Source organism: Phocoena phocoena, chromosome 11 (assembly GCF_963924675.1).
Source record: "Phocoena phocoena chromosome 11, mPhoPho1.1, whole genome shotgun sequence".
In the NCBI taxonomy this organism is placed as follows: Eukaryota; Metazoa; Chordata; class Mammalia; order Artiodactyla; family Phocoenidae; genus Phocoena; species Phocoena phocoena.
In genome coordinates, this window is record NC_089229.1 from 47,123,311 (window position 1) to 47,135,537 (window position 12,227).

The window sequence follows — 12,227 nt, forward strand, 5'->3', positions numbered from 1 at the left end:
ATTCTCTGAAATCTGTTTCAAGTGTCGTGTTCTTTGACCAGCTTGACCTTCCCGACATTTATACCCCTACTCTAATACCTTCACCTGTTGAGATCCTCTGCTCATGAACCTTATCCCCACTTTTCCAAACCTCTTCATCCCCCTTCCACTCCTTTGTTACCCAGCTTAAATTCCAGGGTCCATCACTCTAATTACTCCCTTGCAAAGACTTGTAAGTCCCTTTTCTTCTTTCCACCTGTGGAACTCACATGAGAAAATCCTGACTTTGGTTAAACCCAATTCTTCACCCACTCCAAGACTGCACCGAGTAGCTGAATGTTGCTGAGAAAATCATACAAATGTAGTGACTAACCTCACTTAAAGTAATTAACCACAAATCTCAAGTGAACATGGCACTGACTAGCATTCTTACTATTTCCTGGCCGATTTGCTTTTTACTCTGTGTAGTGAGTTGAAAAATGGACCCCAAAATGTATGACCACTCAGAACCTGTGAGTGCAAACTTAACTGGAAAAGGGGTGTTGGCAGGTATAATAAAGTTAAGTGTTTCGAGATGAGATCATCCTGGATTAGGGTGGGCCCTAAGGGCAATGATGAGTGTCCTTGTAAGAGAAGTGACAGATACAAGAGACTCATGGAGAAGGTGATGTAAAGATGGAGGCAGAGATGAGAGTGATTAGTCTACAAGTCAAGGAATACCAAGGATATCATCAGCACCACCTGAAGCTAGAGAGAGTCATGGAGTGAATTCCTCCCTCGAGCCTTCAGCGTTTGTGGCCTTGCCAACTCCTTGATTTCAGACTTCTTATCTCCAGAATTGTGAGAATAAATTTCTGTTGCTTTAAGCCACCTGTTTGTGGTAATTTTTTATGTCCGCCCTAGGAAATTAATACACCAACTAAGAAGATCATTTCATAATTTATCCTCCCTCCTAAAGCCCCCAACAGTCCCCCACCACCTGGATTCACAGGTAAAGCAGAAGTAACCTGTCTCAGCTTCCCACCCTGAAACCTACCACACTACCTGCATGTGTTCCAGATACTCCTCTTTTCCTCCCTTGCAAGACAGTAAGTGTTCCTGGTACCTAAGGGCAAGCTCTCTCCACCCCATCCTCATCCACTTTCTCAAGGTTCCCCTCCCACAATTATCCCCCTCCCTCTTCCGCATCAAACGTTTATTCCTCCACAATGAATCATTCCATCTGCACATCAAGCTTTCGTATCTCCCGTCTTAAAAACAAAATTATCAAGTAAAGACCCTCTTGCCTCCGCACTTCCTCTGGCTATTGCCGCATTTCTCTGCTCCTGGCACAACACGACTTCTCAAAAGCATTATCCATATTAGCCACTCACCTTCCATTCTCTCTTCTTCCCCTACTGCATGGAAACCACTTGTCACGGTCACCCACAACCTTCCTTCCCAAATTCTATGCTCAATTAACTGGCATTTCAGAAACATTTAAAACATCTGACCACACCCTCTTTGAAACACTATTCTTTCCTAGCTTAACACCACACTCTCCTGGCTTTCCTCCCACCTCATTTAACATCCTTAGCTGGTTGCTCTCACTTGGGTCCCTAAATGTTATCGTGGGGTCCTCTTGTCCGACTCTCTTCTTGGTGACCTCATCTAGTCTCAGGGCTTTAAACACCAACCATACGCGGATAACTCCCAAATTGCTATCTATGGCCCAGACCCCTCCCTTGGGTTCCAGATTCAAACATCCAACTGCCTCGTCATCACTTCTGCCTGGTTCTCTAAAAGGTAGCTAAAACGTAAAGTGTCCCAAATGAATTCTTGATTTCACACATATGCACATGAACGCACACACACACAAAAGTGCACTTGCACACTTATTCCACAGCTGAATACATTGTACTAAATCCACCAGTTATTGACACCAACACCTAGTTTAGGCATCACCCTTGATTCCTCTGCCTTCCTCACCCCCACATCCCATCCATCTGCAAGTTCTGCCTGTTCTCCTGCTTAAAACCCTCCACTGGTTTCCTATCACACTGAGAATAAAAATCCAAACTCTGACGTCATCTTCGACCGCCCACCCCACTGTCATTCAACACTGTCCCCTGCCTCTTCCCACTCCAGCCCTGCCCCTAACCACTCCAAGCTTAGGGACTTCACACTGGTATTCCCTTTTCCTGGAATGTTCTTCTTATGGAGGATTATGATTCTATGCCCAGTACATAGTAGGTGCTCAATAAATAATAGTTATTATTAATTAGGTTTAGGTCAAGGGTTAGCAAACATTTGCTAAAAAGAGCCAGATACTATTTTAGATTTTGAGGGCCATAAGGTCTCTGTTGCCACCATTCAACTCTGCCATCACAGCAACCAAGCAGCCACAGATAATATTTATTTTTTTTTAAATTTACTTATTTATTATTTATTTTTGGCTGTGTTGGGTCTTCGTTGCTGCACACGGGCTTTCTCTAGTTGCGGCGAGCAGGGGCTACTCTTCGTTGCAGTGCGCGGGTTTCTCATTGCGGTGGCTTCTCTTGTTGCGGAGCATGGGCTCTAGGACGTGCGGGCTTCAGTAGTTGTGGCGCGTGGGCTTCAGTAGTTGTGGCTCGCGGGCTCTAGAGTGCAGATTCAGTAGTTGCGGCGCACGGGCTTAGTTGCTCCGTGGCATGTGGGATCTTCCCAGACCAAGGGTCAAACCCATGTCCCCTGCATTGGCAGGCCGATTCTTAACCACTGTGCCACCAGGGAAGTCCCACAGATAATATTTAAATGAATGAGTGAATAAAACTTAATTTACAAAATCAGGCTGCAGGCCAGATTTAGCCTGTGGGCCATTACTTTCAGACTCCTGTTATAAATGAATAAGTAATGACAAGAAGAGATGTTTCCCTCTATACTCCATGAAAAACTCCATTATTAAAGAATATAAAGAGTATGATCCCATTAAAAAAAAATACACACAAGATCAACACCGAAATGTGAACAGCTGTTATCACTAAGTGGTGAGATTACAGGTGATAACTATTTCTTGTTTTATGTTATCTATTTTTTCCACAATTGTCCATGTATTCAATGTTTAGCTTCCAAGATACTGTGGAGTCTTCCAGAAGCTGACTTCTAACTCCCAAGCTGAAAAGATGACAACATCAATAACACCAAAGAAGGTGGTGTAGTCTCCTCTTAGAAGCGTTTGTCTGAGTGATTTTGTTCCCGGATTCCCTACAGTTGCTGATGACGTTGGCAGTTCTCAAATGTAGGTTGTGTGCAGGTGACAGAAGTTAGCTCTGACCTAGTTACAGCACATTTTAAATTCTAATGAAATCGGCTTCACCTTGGGGATCCCAGCGTGAAAGAAGAAAAGGGATTTTTTTTCTTAATGGCACCAAGCCCATGCCTCTCTGTTCTGGATGCTTCATGACAATCAACACAATTTCTAATCACCTGCCAACATCAGATAGAAGTGTTCAAATAATTATAAGCAGCTTGCATGATTTGGGTTGTTCTTCTTGTCCCTGACATATTCTCATTCCCAGTCCCCTAGAAAGTCCATAGTGTCTCCAAAAACAGAAACAGAGGTGGCCTCATCAATAAACAAGCAGAACCTGCCTCTGTGGGATAATTTCAGCGTTTCTAGGATGCAACATGATGTCTAAAATTCCACCATTACCTACTCTTCGAGAAGGTAATCTTTTTGACTTGTATGATCAAAACGACTTTGTATTCTGTGAAAGCACATTGAATACAAAACTCTATAGAGATGTAAGGTGTCATCAGATCCTTTGCCATTTGTACCTTCTGTGCAAACTCAGGTTTTATTGGGACAGAAGGAAGAGGGCATAAAGATGCTGGTTATGTGAGAGGGTGAAAAATTGGTGGTCTTAAAGTGAAAGAAAGACAAAGACTGAGAGACTGGCCGGAGGCCAAAGATACCCTTTACCTGCAATACAGTCTTGCCCAGGGCCAGCCCTCTACACTGCATTCAGCTGCTCAGAGCTTCTGATTCCAATCACAGGAATTCAGAAACGTCAACCAATCAGAGTTGGTTTCACTTCTGGAGAAGTAATACACAGGAACCACATAAGACATTTACGACTTTACCTCTGGTGATAATGGAATCTGAGGCTTCCCACAAACTGGCAGCACTTGTCTCAGTGGCCTCTGTTTTATTCACTGAACCTTTCTGCTGCTTTCTGCTCTGCTTACTGGGCAAGTTTTTCTTCTTCCCATATTTGAACTTGCTGGGTGCTCCGAACCTAGAGTTCAAACTGTTGAACAGAATAGTCTGTGCACTGTTCTTCATTCATTTTTATTCTATAAAGATTACTGTCTACTATGTGCCGGCACCATTTGGGCACTTTTCCAAGCTACATCTCTCTTGTGCTCAACAATTCTACCAACCCTCCCTTGAAGCCTCTCTAGATCCATTCCATCTGGGTCAGTCCCTTGAGTCTCTGCTTTTCTGCTCCAGAATCTTCAGCATTTTCTTCATTTTCCCAAAAACTTGACACCTCCATAATATTCCTGTACAGCTCATGGGTAGCAGATGTTTTTGCCTACCCTGCATCCCTACCACCCTACTTTAATAATAGCTAACTAGAAATTTAAATCTCAGGCAGAGAGAGGAGGGCAGAAAATACCTTGAAGCTTGTTTGACAGTAGCTTCCTGAAGGGACTGTTCTTCCTCTTAGATCTCAGGAGCTGTCCAGTGGTTCCTGCCCATCCATAGCTTCTGGTTTTAGGAGCTACCCCTCACCTCCCAAACTTCAATGGGTGAGTGGGAGTTTCTTCAGCTAGTTTCTCTCTTCTGCTTTCATGTGATCTCTTCAGGAGAGTCAGCCCTCTGTGTCTGCAGGTCCCACATTTGCAGATTTCAACCAACCGAGGATGGAAAATATTTGGGGAAAAAAGATCCCAGAAAGTTCCAAAAGGCAAGACTTGATTTTGTCACATGCTAGCAACTACTCACCTAGCATTTACATTGTATTGGGTACTATAAATAATCTAGAGATTACTTAACATGTACTAGAGGATGCACACAGGTTAATATGCAGATACTACTGCCATTTTATGTAAGGGACTTGAGCATTTGGGAGTTTTGGTATCAGAGGGGATCCCAGAACCAATCTCCTCCCGGATTCCGAGGGACAACTGTATGTAGTTTTTCCCACTCTGCTCAGTCAGGACAGGCATCTCCTCTTTTGCTTTCGTGATAAGCCAAAAAGCACTTGAGAACCTGCTTCATGACTTTATGAAGAGGATGAGCTAAACAGCTTCTCACCAATTTAGAAAGCTTCTTTTTAAAGACTAAATATAATGAACAATAAAATAGTCTCAAATTAGTTTTTATAAACTGTTCTAAAAAGCTGGGAAATAAAAGATGAATCTTGCTATCACAGTAGCCCAAAAGAAATACCCATCAGGAACCAAATTAAGAATGTAAGGTCACAGCTATGGAAAACAAGTGAGGTAAACTGAGGAATGGGATTTTCCATACTTCATTTTCTATTCCTTTTTTACCTGAGGGGTTGCTGTAAAAAGTAAATGAGGTAATGAATGTAAAGTGAATGGAACAGTACTTCATGCATGGTAAATGCTCAGCAAACGTTATTAATCCGGCGCAAACTTAAGATAAAACAAAGTCGAAGTTAACTAACTTAAAACTTGGCTAGTGTTAAAGGATATATATTTTTAAAGATAAAATCATGACTCATGGGCTTCCCTGGTGGCACAGTGGTTGAGAATCTGCCTGCCAATGCAGGGGACACGGGTTTGAGCCCTGGTCTGGGAAGATCCCACATGCCGCGGAGCAACTAGGCCCGTGAGCCACAACTACTGAGCCTGCGCATCTGGAGCCTGTGCTCTGCAACAAGAGAGGCCGCGATAGTGAGAGGCCCGCGCACCGCAATGAAGAGTGGCCCCCGCTCGCCACAACTAGAGAAAAACCCTCGCACAGAAACGAAGACCCAACACAGCCAAAAAAATAAACAGTGTTCCCTTAAAAAAAAATAAAATAAAATAAATGTTAGCTCAAGAAATGTAAATCCTAGCACATTAAAAAAATAATCATGGGGGCTTCCCTGGTGGCGCAGTGGTTGACAGTCCACCTGCCAATGCAGGGGACACGAGTTTGTGCCCCAGTCTGGGAAGATCCCACATGCCGTGCACAGCAGCTGTCCCGAGCCTGTGCTCCGCAACGGGAGGGGCCACAACAGTGCGAGGCCCGCGTACTGCAAAAAAAAAAAAAAAAAAATCATGACTCATATAAATCTAAGATGAACACATGTCAAAGATTTTTATTTACTTCATGAATGAAGCAGGAAGATGTTACAAGTGGTTCAAGGATAATTCAAACAGCAGACCTAGATCTAGGTACCTAGATAGATAAATAGAGATAGATCGACAGATGTATATAGACAGAGATAGGTAAGCAGATAGACAATCTAAATCTGGCTATGCCATGGAATGAATTTACAAATAAATGGAAAACTGGGTTTTACTGAAACTATTGATCCCCAAAAGGAGATAATTCATTTACATATCTATAGACAAGATTCACTGCATTGATATCAATTATCTACAATTTACAGTTTCAAAACAGCTCTAAGACAATAAAGGATGAAAATCCCATAGAATCTGACAGCCCAAAGGACATGATCCAGGTACAGTTTTCTATGGAAGACACCTAATAATCTTTTTTTTCATCCATTTCATACAATTTTTCTTTACACAGAAAAGAAACTCTTAAACAGAGGAGTTTTGTGTAATTAAACCCAGTCTCCTTTAAGAAAAACTGACTATGACATCATGCATTCCAACTTTGAAGCACTGAGATCATAAAGTATAAAGAAGAAAATAAAAATCCCCATATTCCTACCACTAAGAAATAACTACTGTTAATACTGGTAGTGTATTCATCTAATTGTTTCTACATATATAGGTGTGCATGTATGTATATATAGCAACTGTTTTCAGATCAGTTTTAATAAACTTTGTTCTAGAAAAATACATATATATTCAATTCTATTATATATACCAATTTGTAATCTGCTTTTCCCCTTTATATCATAAACACTTTTCCTTATCATCGTCATTTTTTTTTTTTTTTTTTTTTTTTTTGCTGTACTCAGGCCTCTCACTGTTGTGGCCTCTCCCATTGCGGAGCACAGGCTCCGGACGCGCAGGCTCAGCGGCCATGGCTCATGGGCCCAGCCGCTCCGCGGCATGTGGGATCTTCCCCGACCGGGGCACGAACCCGTGTCCCCTGCATCGGCAGGCGGACTCTCAACCACTGCACCACCAGGGAAGCCCATCATCGTCATTTTTAATAGCTACAAAATATTCCATTATATGAAAGAACCATAATCTATTTAACTAATCTACCACTATTAGAATTTTAAGTTGTAACCAATTTTTAGTTATTAGAAATAAAATAATGTGCCTCTCCTCTGACAACCTTTCTCTTGCAGTGGTATCAGCTTTGCTGAAAAAGCCAAACATTTCACATGGTATCTGAGTTTCCAGTGGATGTTGGGATCCCTAGAGAACCTGATCCACCTCTTCTGCTTTAGCTAATGGGCCTACCTATTGCATCAGTGGCAGACAATACAATGAGGTTTGCCAGCTACCTGGAACCACGCTTTGTTCTTATCATCTTCCTGAGACACACCATAAAGATTCAGCATGATCAGCATGAGATCTGATGTTCAAGGCCATTTAATTCGTGATGATACTGTCAGTACAAATAGTTTTTAATACGAAAGTGTTCATATGAAAAACATATATTATTTAGGATCCAGATTCTTAGAATGAAGAGTCTGAGAAAGCAAAGAAAAAACAGCTTTCAGGTGGGTAATAAATTACAAAAACTTTTCTTGCTTTTTAGACCCTGATTTTTTATATGAATTTGCATTTAATTAGAAGCTGACGTATCGACAGGAGCACAACATAGAACTGGCCCTCCTCATGAGAATATCAGATCCAGTCTTGCTGTCCTCATTCTAAGGAATATTTGAGAAAGGAAATCATAATCTAAAGGAAACATCTCAAAGCCCTCCAGGCTATCATTTAAAAGATGTGGTTGTTGGACTTGGCACACCGTCAGTGATCGATATTTGCTAAACAGATAATAAAAAATTGACAACCAGCTGTGTGACTTTTGGGGGAAGGGGAATAACTTAAGTTAGTGCTTCCATTTTTTATTTCCAAAACTTACCCCCTTTTCCATTTATTCATTCAAAGATAATGTACACTGACTATTTTATTCTCTTTCCATGGAGAAATTACTCCTCCCTAGTTAAAAAGGCTTCAAAAAGAGCCAGAGTTTAGTTTGGGCTAAGAAAGATACTATAATAATAATAATAATAGTCATAAAATAAATCAGATTTTGTAATCAGCTATACAGAGAACTTGTGGAAACTATATCCCCAAAGACTTCTGAAAATAGCATAAACAAGGACAGTATAGTGACCCTATAGGTATAACAGCACTTCCAAAAAAGAGAAGGTAGACCAGATGAACTTTTCAGGTCTTCTCTAGCTCTGGAAAGAAATCAGCTAGACTTTGTGTTATTTATAAAATCAATTGGTGGTTTCCCTAAAATAAAGCAGATAGAACTGTAGCTTGGAGCTTGCTACCTACTGCTCAAATGAAAGTTACATAGGATATAAAATCAGGCAACAACAATTAAGCAACATTAGTGTGCCTACTGTGTGACCCAAGTGGACACACTGACTTGAGCACTGTCAGAGACAGAACATGATGGGATGGATCATAGGGCTGAAACAACATAATAATTCTCTAGGTCTCATATTCCTTCTTATCCCATGTGGCAAAATCCAAGCCACAGAACCTACTGTATTGTACTAATTCCTTCTGATAGTGACCTCACTGTTTCTTTGACATAAACACTCTTTAGTGTTCGATACAATGTGGTGTTGGGTCAATTCCATTCAATCTTTAAACATCTAGTATTTGTCAGGCACTTTACTAATCACAAGAAATGCCAAAAGCACTTTCTCCTTATGCTGCTAACTGCCCTCTGGATTCTGTGAGTGAGCTGGTCTGCGCTCAATTATTCTCATACTCCCTCCTGGGAAATACCTGGAAATGTGCAAAAAGCTCTGGCAACATGTCCCTTCCCATGGAAGTCTGAGCATGACTTACTGATAAGGAACTGCAGCTGCACTAACACGCAGTTTCCCAATGGCTCCCTAAAAGGTGTCACAAGAAGGCAAGCCTTTCCTGACATTTTCAGCAGACCCACCATGAGAATCTCAACCCAACTGAATATGAGAAGTGGTACCACTATTTCAGGTTTTTAGGAAAAAATCTTTGTAACCATGTCCTATAGTAAGCCTTCGCTTGGGTAAAAATATATTTAACCTCAAAAAAAAAATCATCATTCAATAGTTACACATTTTTAAAGTGTTGTGAAAAACAAAGAACGGAATGGGGGAAGAGGTGTTCCTTTACTGTTAGGCTGTTTTGTATTTAATTATATTAACAGAAAAACCATCTTAAGTAAACTCTTACATTTCTCCTGTGTTGTATTCAATAATTTTAGAGATAAGAAAAATCTAGTCTTATGAAACATAGGGATTAGAAAAAAAATCTAGCACAGGACAGGGACAAATTCTAATAACATAGGTATGCTGACCTCTTGATTCTTTTAACAACTAAGCTGTAAGATGGAAATCCTGAATTTTTAAAAATCACTGCCTATACCATTGATTTTTTTTTTTTTTTTTTTTGCGGTACGCGGGCCTCTCACTGTTGTGGCCTCTCCCGTTGCGGAGCACAGGCTCCGGACGCGCAGGCTCAGTGGCCATGGCTCACAGGCCTAGCCACTCTGCAGCATGCGGGATACCTCCCGGACCGGGGCACGAACCCGCGTCCCCTGCATCGGCAGGTGGACTCTCAACCACTGCGCCACCAGGGAAGCCCTATACCATTGATTTTTTGCTACAAATACAGCAAATAAACCTGCACTTCTGACTTCACGACAGTTAGTACAATAGTATTTCTTTCAAAGCCCAAGTGAATTCCAAAAAGGTGAGACAGTGATAGTAAGGAGTACCGTTTCTCAGATGTTGGAAACGGGCTTCTTACCTTCGAAGAACTGCTGTAGGGCCTCGTTTTCGCCTACCACATCCATGGTGCCGTGGTCCTGGTAGTTACTTCCGCAAAGAATGATTATCAGACCTCAGGAACTAAGTGCTGTCCTCTCAGCTCGAAGCCTACGAATGCTCTTGAAAAATGTTCATTTTCTTTTTATTGGAGTGAAGCATATCTTCAGCCATCAAACTGTGCCCAAAAAGATGGTTAAGTTTTCAAATGTGATCATAAAACTAGAAGGATATGTAACCACGCAAAAGAAAAATTCATGAAGAGGGAAGTGGTAGAAAATCCATCTCTCTTTCTATAGGGAACTGTTTCTACTCTGCCTTTCGTCTTTGTTTTAAGGACCTTTGTCCTTAGTGACACATGTAATTACATAAATGGGCAATAAATATACAGCCTTATCTCCTATTTGTCCTTTTACACCAATATATTTATTTCTCTGCCTCCATCAACCAGATCGATTTAGCTACAGCCTGGCAAAGATATAGGGGCTTTTTTTTTCACCTAGAGAAAGAGGGCAAATCAATATAATCACTTTCATAGATACCGAGGCTTGTGATAATGAAAAGTTAGGATTTGTTAAATATTTCCAAATCTCGCAGTGAAAAATTCCTTGATACGCACCTCGTTCATTTCCTCCAGTTTATTTTCTTTGAAAGTAGAAACCATAAAGTATGCGAAGTCCCTCTAATGAGCAATAAAACTGCATTTCTGATTTAGTAATTCTTACAACCAACTATGTGGTTCACTCCTAGCTGGTTTAATCCTAAATATAAAGGTATACCCAAATAAATGTTTTGTTTTCACTATTTAGCTATTAACTTATCTAATAATAGACTAAAAGGAATACAGTTAGGAAATTAAACTAGTCCTTTCAGCTCCTTCCTGTTTCCTTTTTCCCCAACTTTTTATTTTGAAAGTTTTTAACCTATAGAAGAACTCCAAGAATAGTACCATGAAATACCCTGTACACTTCATCTAGATTTACTAATTGCTAATATTTTCTCACTTTTGCTTTTTGTCTCTCTCTCTCTCTCTCTCTCTCTCTCTCTCTATATATATATATATATATATATATATCCTTGTCATTTTTGGTTGGTTGGTTTTTATAACATTGACACTTGCTTAACAGTCCTGGAGCACTGTCTTACATAATGTCCCACATTCTGCATTTGTCAGATTATTTCATTTTTGTTAGAATTGGTATGGGTGATGTGGTATACTTCCCAATAAGTATTTTAAAACTTCACACATATAAACTGTTTAAACAAAAAAATTAATTTTATCCTGGGGAAAAAAAGAGGCTTAGAATCCTATTTTGAAAGTTATATTGGACCCCAGATCTTTAAGGACAAGTCATTAAGTTGCTTCAAGAAATAGATTTTCTATTTGTTTCAGTGCAACTTGTGCTAAACTCTCTGCTGGGTGCAGGAAATAAAAAGATGTGTAAATTATGGTCCCTGCCCTCCATAGGCTCAAATGCAGGGCATGAGAAAAATACAAGGAACTGTAACTCTGATAAGAGCTGGGGAAAAAGGCAGACTCTGATAAGAGCTGGGGAAAACATCCCAAGAAAACAGAGGAAGGAAAGGTTAATTTCATCTGGGAGGATCTGGAAAGGTGTCATAAAGAGCTGGGATTTGAAGAGACTTAAACAATGGACATGTTTTTAAAAACATGAGCAATGGCTTGGAGGGGAGAAAGCCCAGGTACAGCGACTGGAGTTACGGTGTATGGATGGTGGAGTGAGAAAAAAGATGAGAAGTAGGCTGAAGAAGGGTTTGGGTAGCTTTTGAATGTTAGGCTAAATCTGAATTTGATTCCATGCATATTCATTCTAAGCATATCTATTGATATTTTCTATTTGGGTAGTTGTGATGCATGATATAATTAAGTCTAATTTAGAAAGAAGCTGTGTTAGAGTGTGTTGATTGGGGCAGTAACTAAATTTACACCAGCTGAGAAGCTACTGCAAATCCAGATAGGCAGTAACAAAGCCTGAAGATGCTATAGAACCAAGAAGAGTTGGCTACCAACTGGATATGGGGAGCAAGGGAGAAATCAAATGTGATTTTTTAAAAGGACTTCTATGCCTTTAGGTGCAGTATGAATTAAGATGTCTAAAA

The 12,227-nt window shown here is 40.5% G+C and overlaps 1 protein-coding gene across 1 annotated transcript in view; it reads right to left on the reverse strand.

Moving 5' to 3' along the window:
- Nucleotides 1–10,135, reverse strand: part of MYRFL (myelin regulatory factor like) — a 114,327-nt gene extending 104,192 nt beyond the window's left edge. Inside the window, exon 1 of the mRNA XM_065888160.1 lies at nucleotides 10,090–10,135. Coding sequence (XP_065744232.1) covers nucleotides 10,090–10,135 — 46 coding nt within the window. The remainder of the gene's footprint in view (nucleotides 1–10,089) is intronic.
- Nucleotides 10,136–12,227: the final 2,092 nt, after the last annotated feature.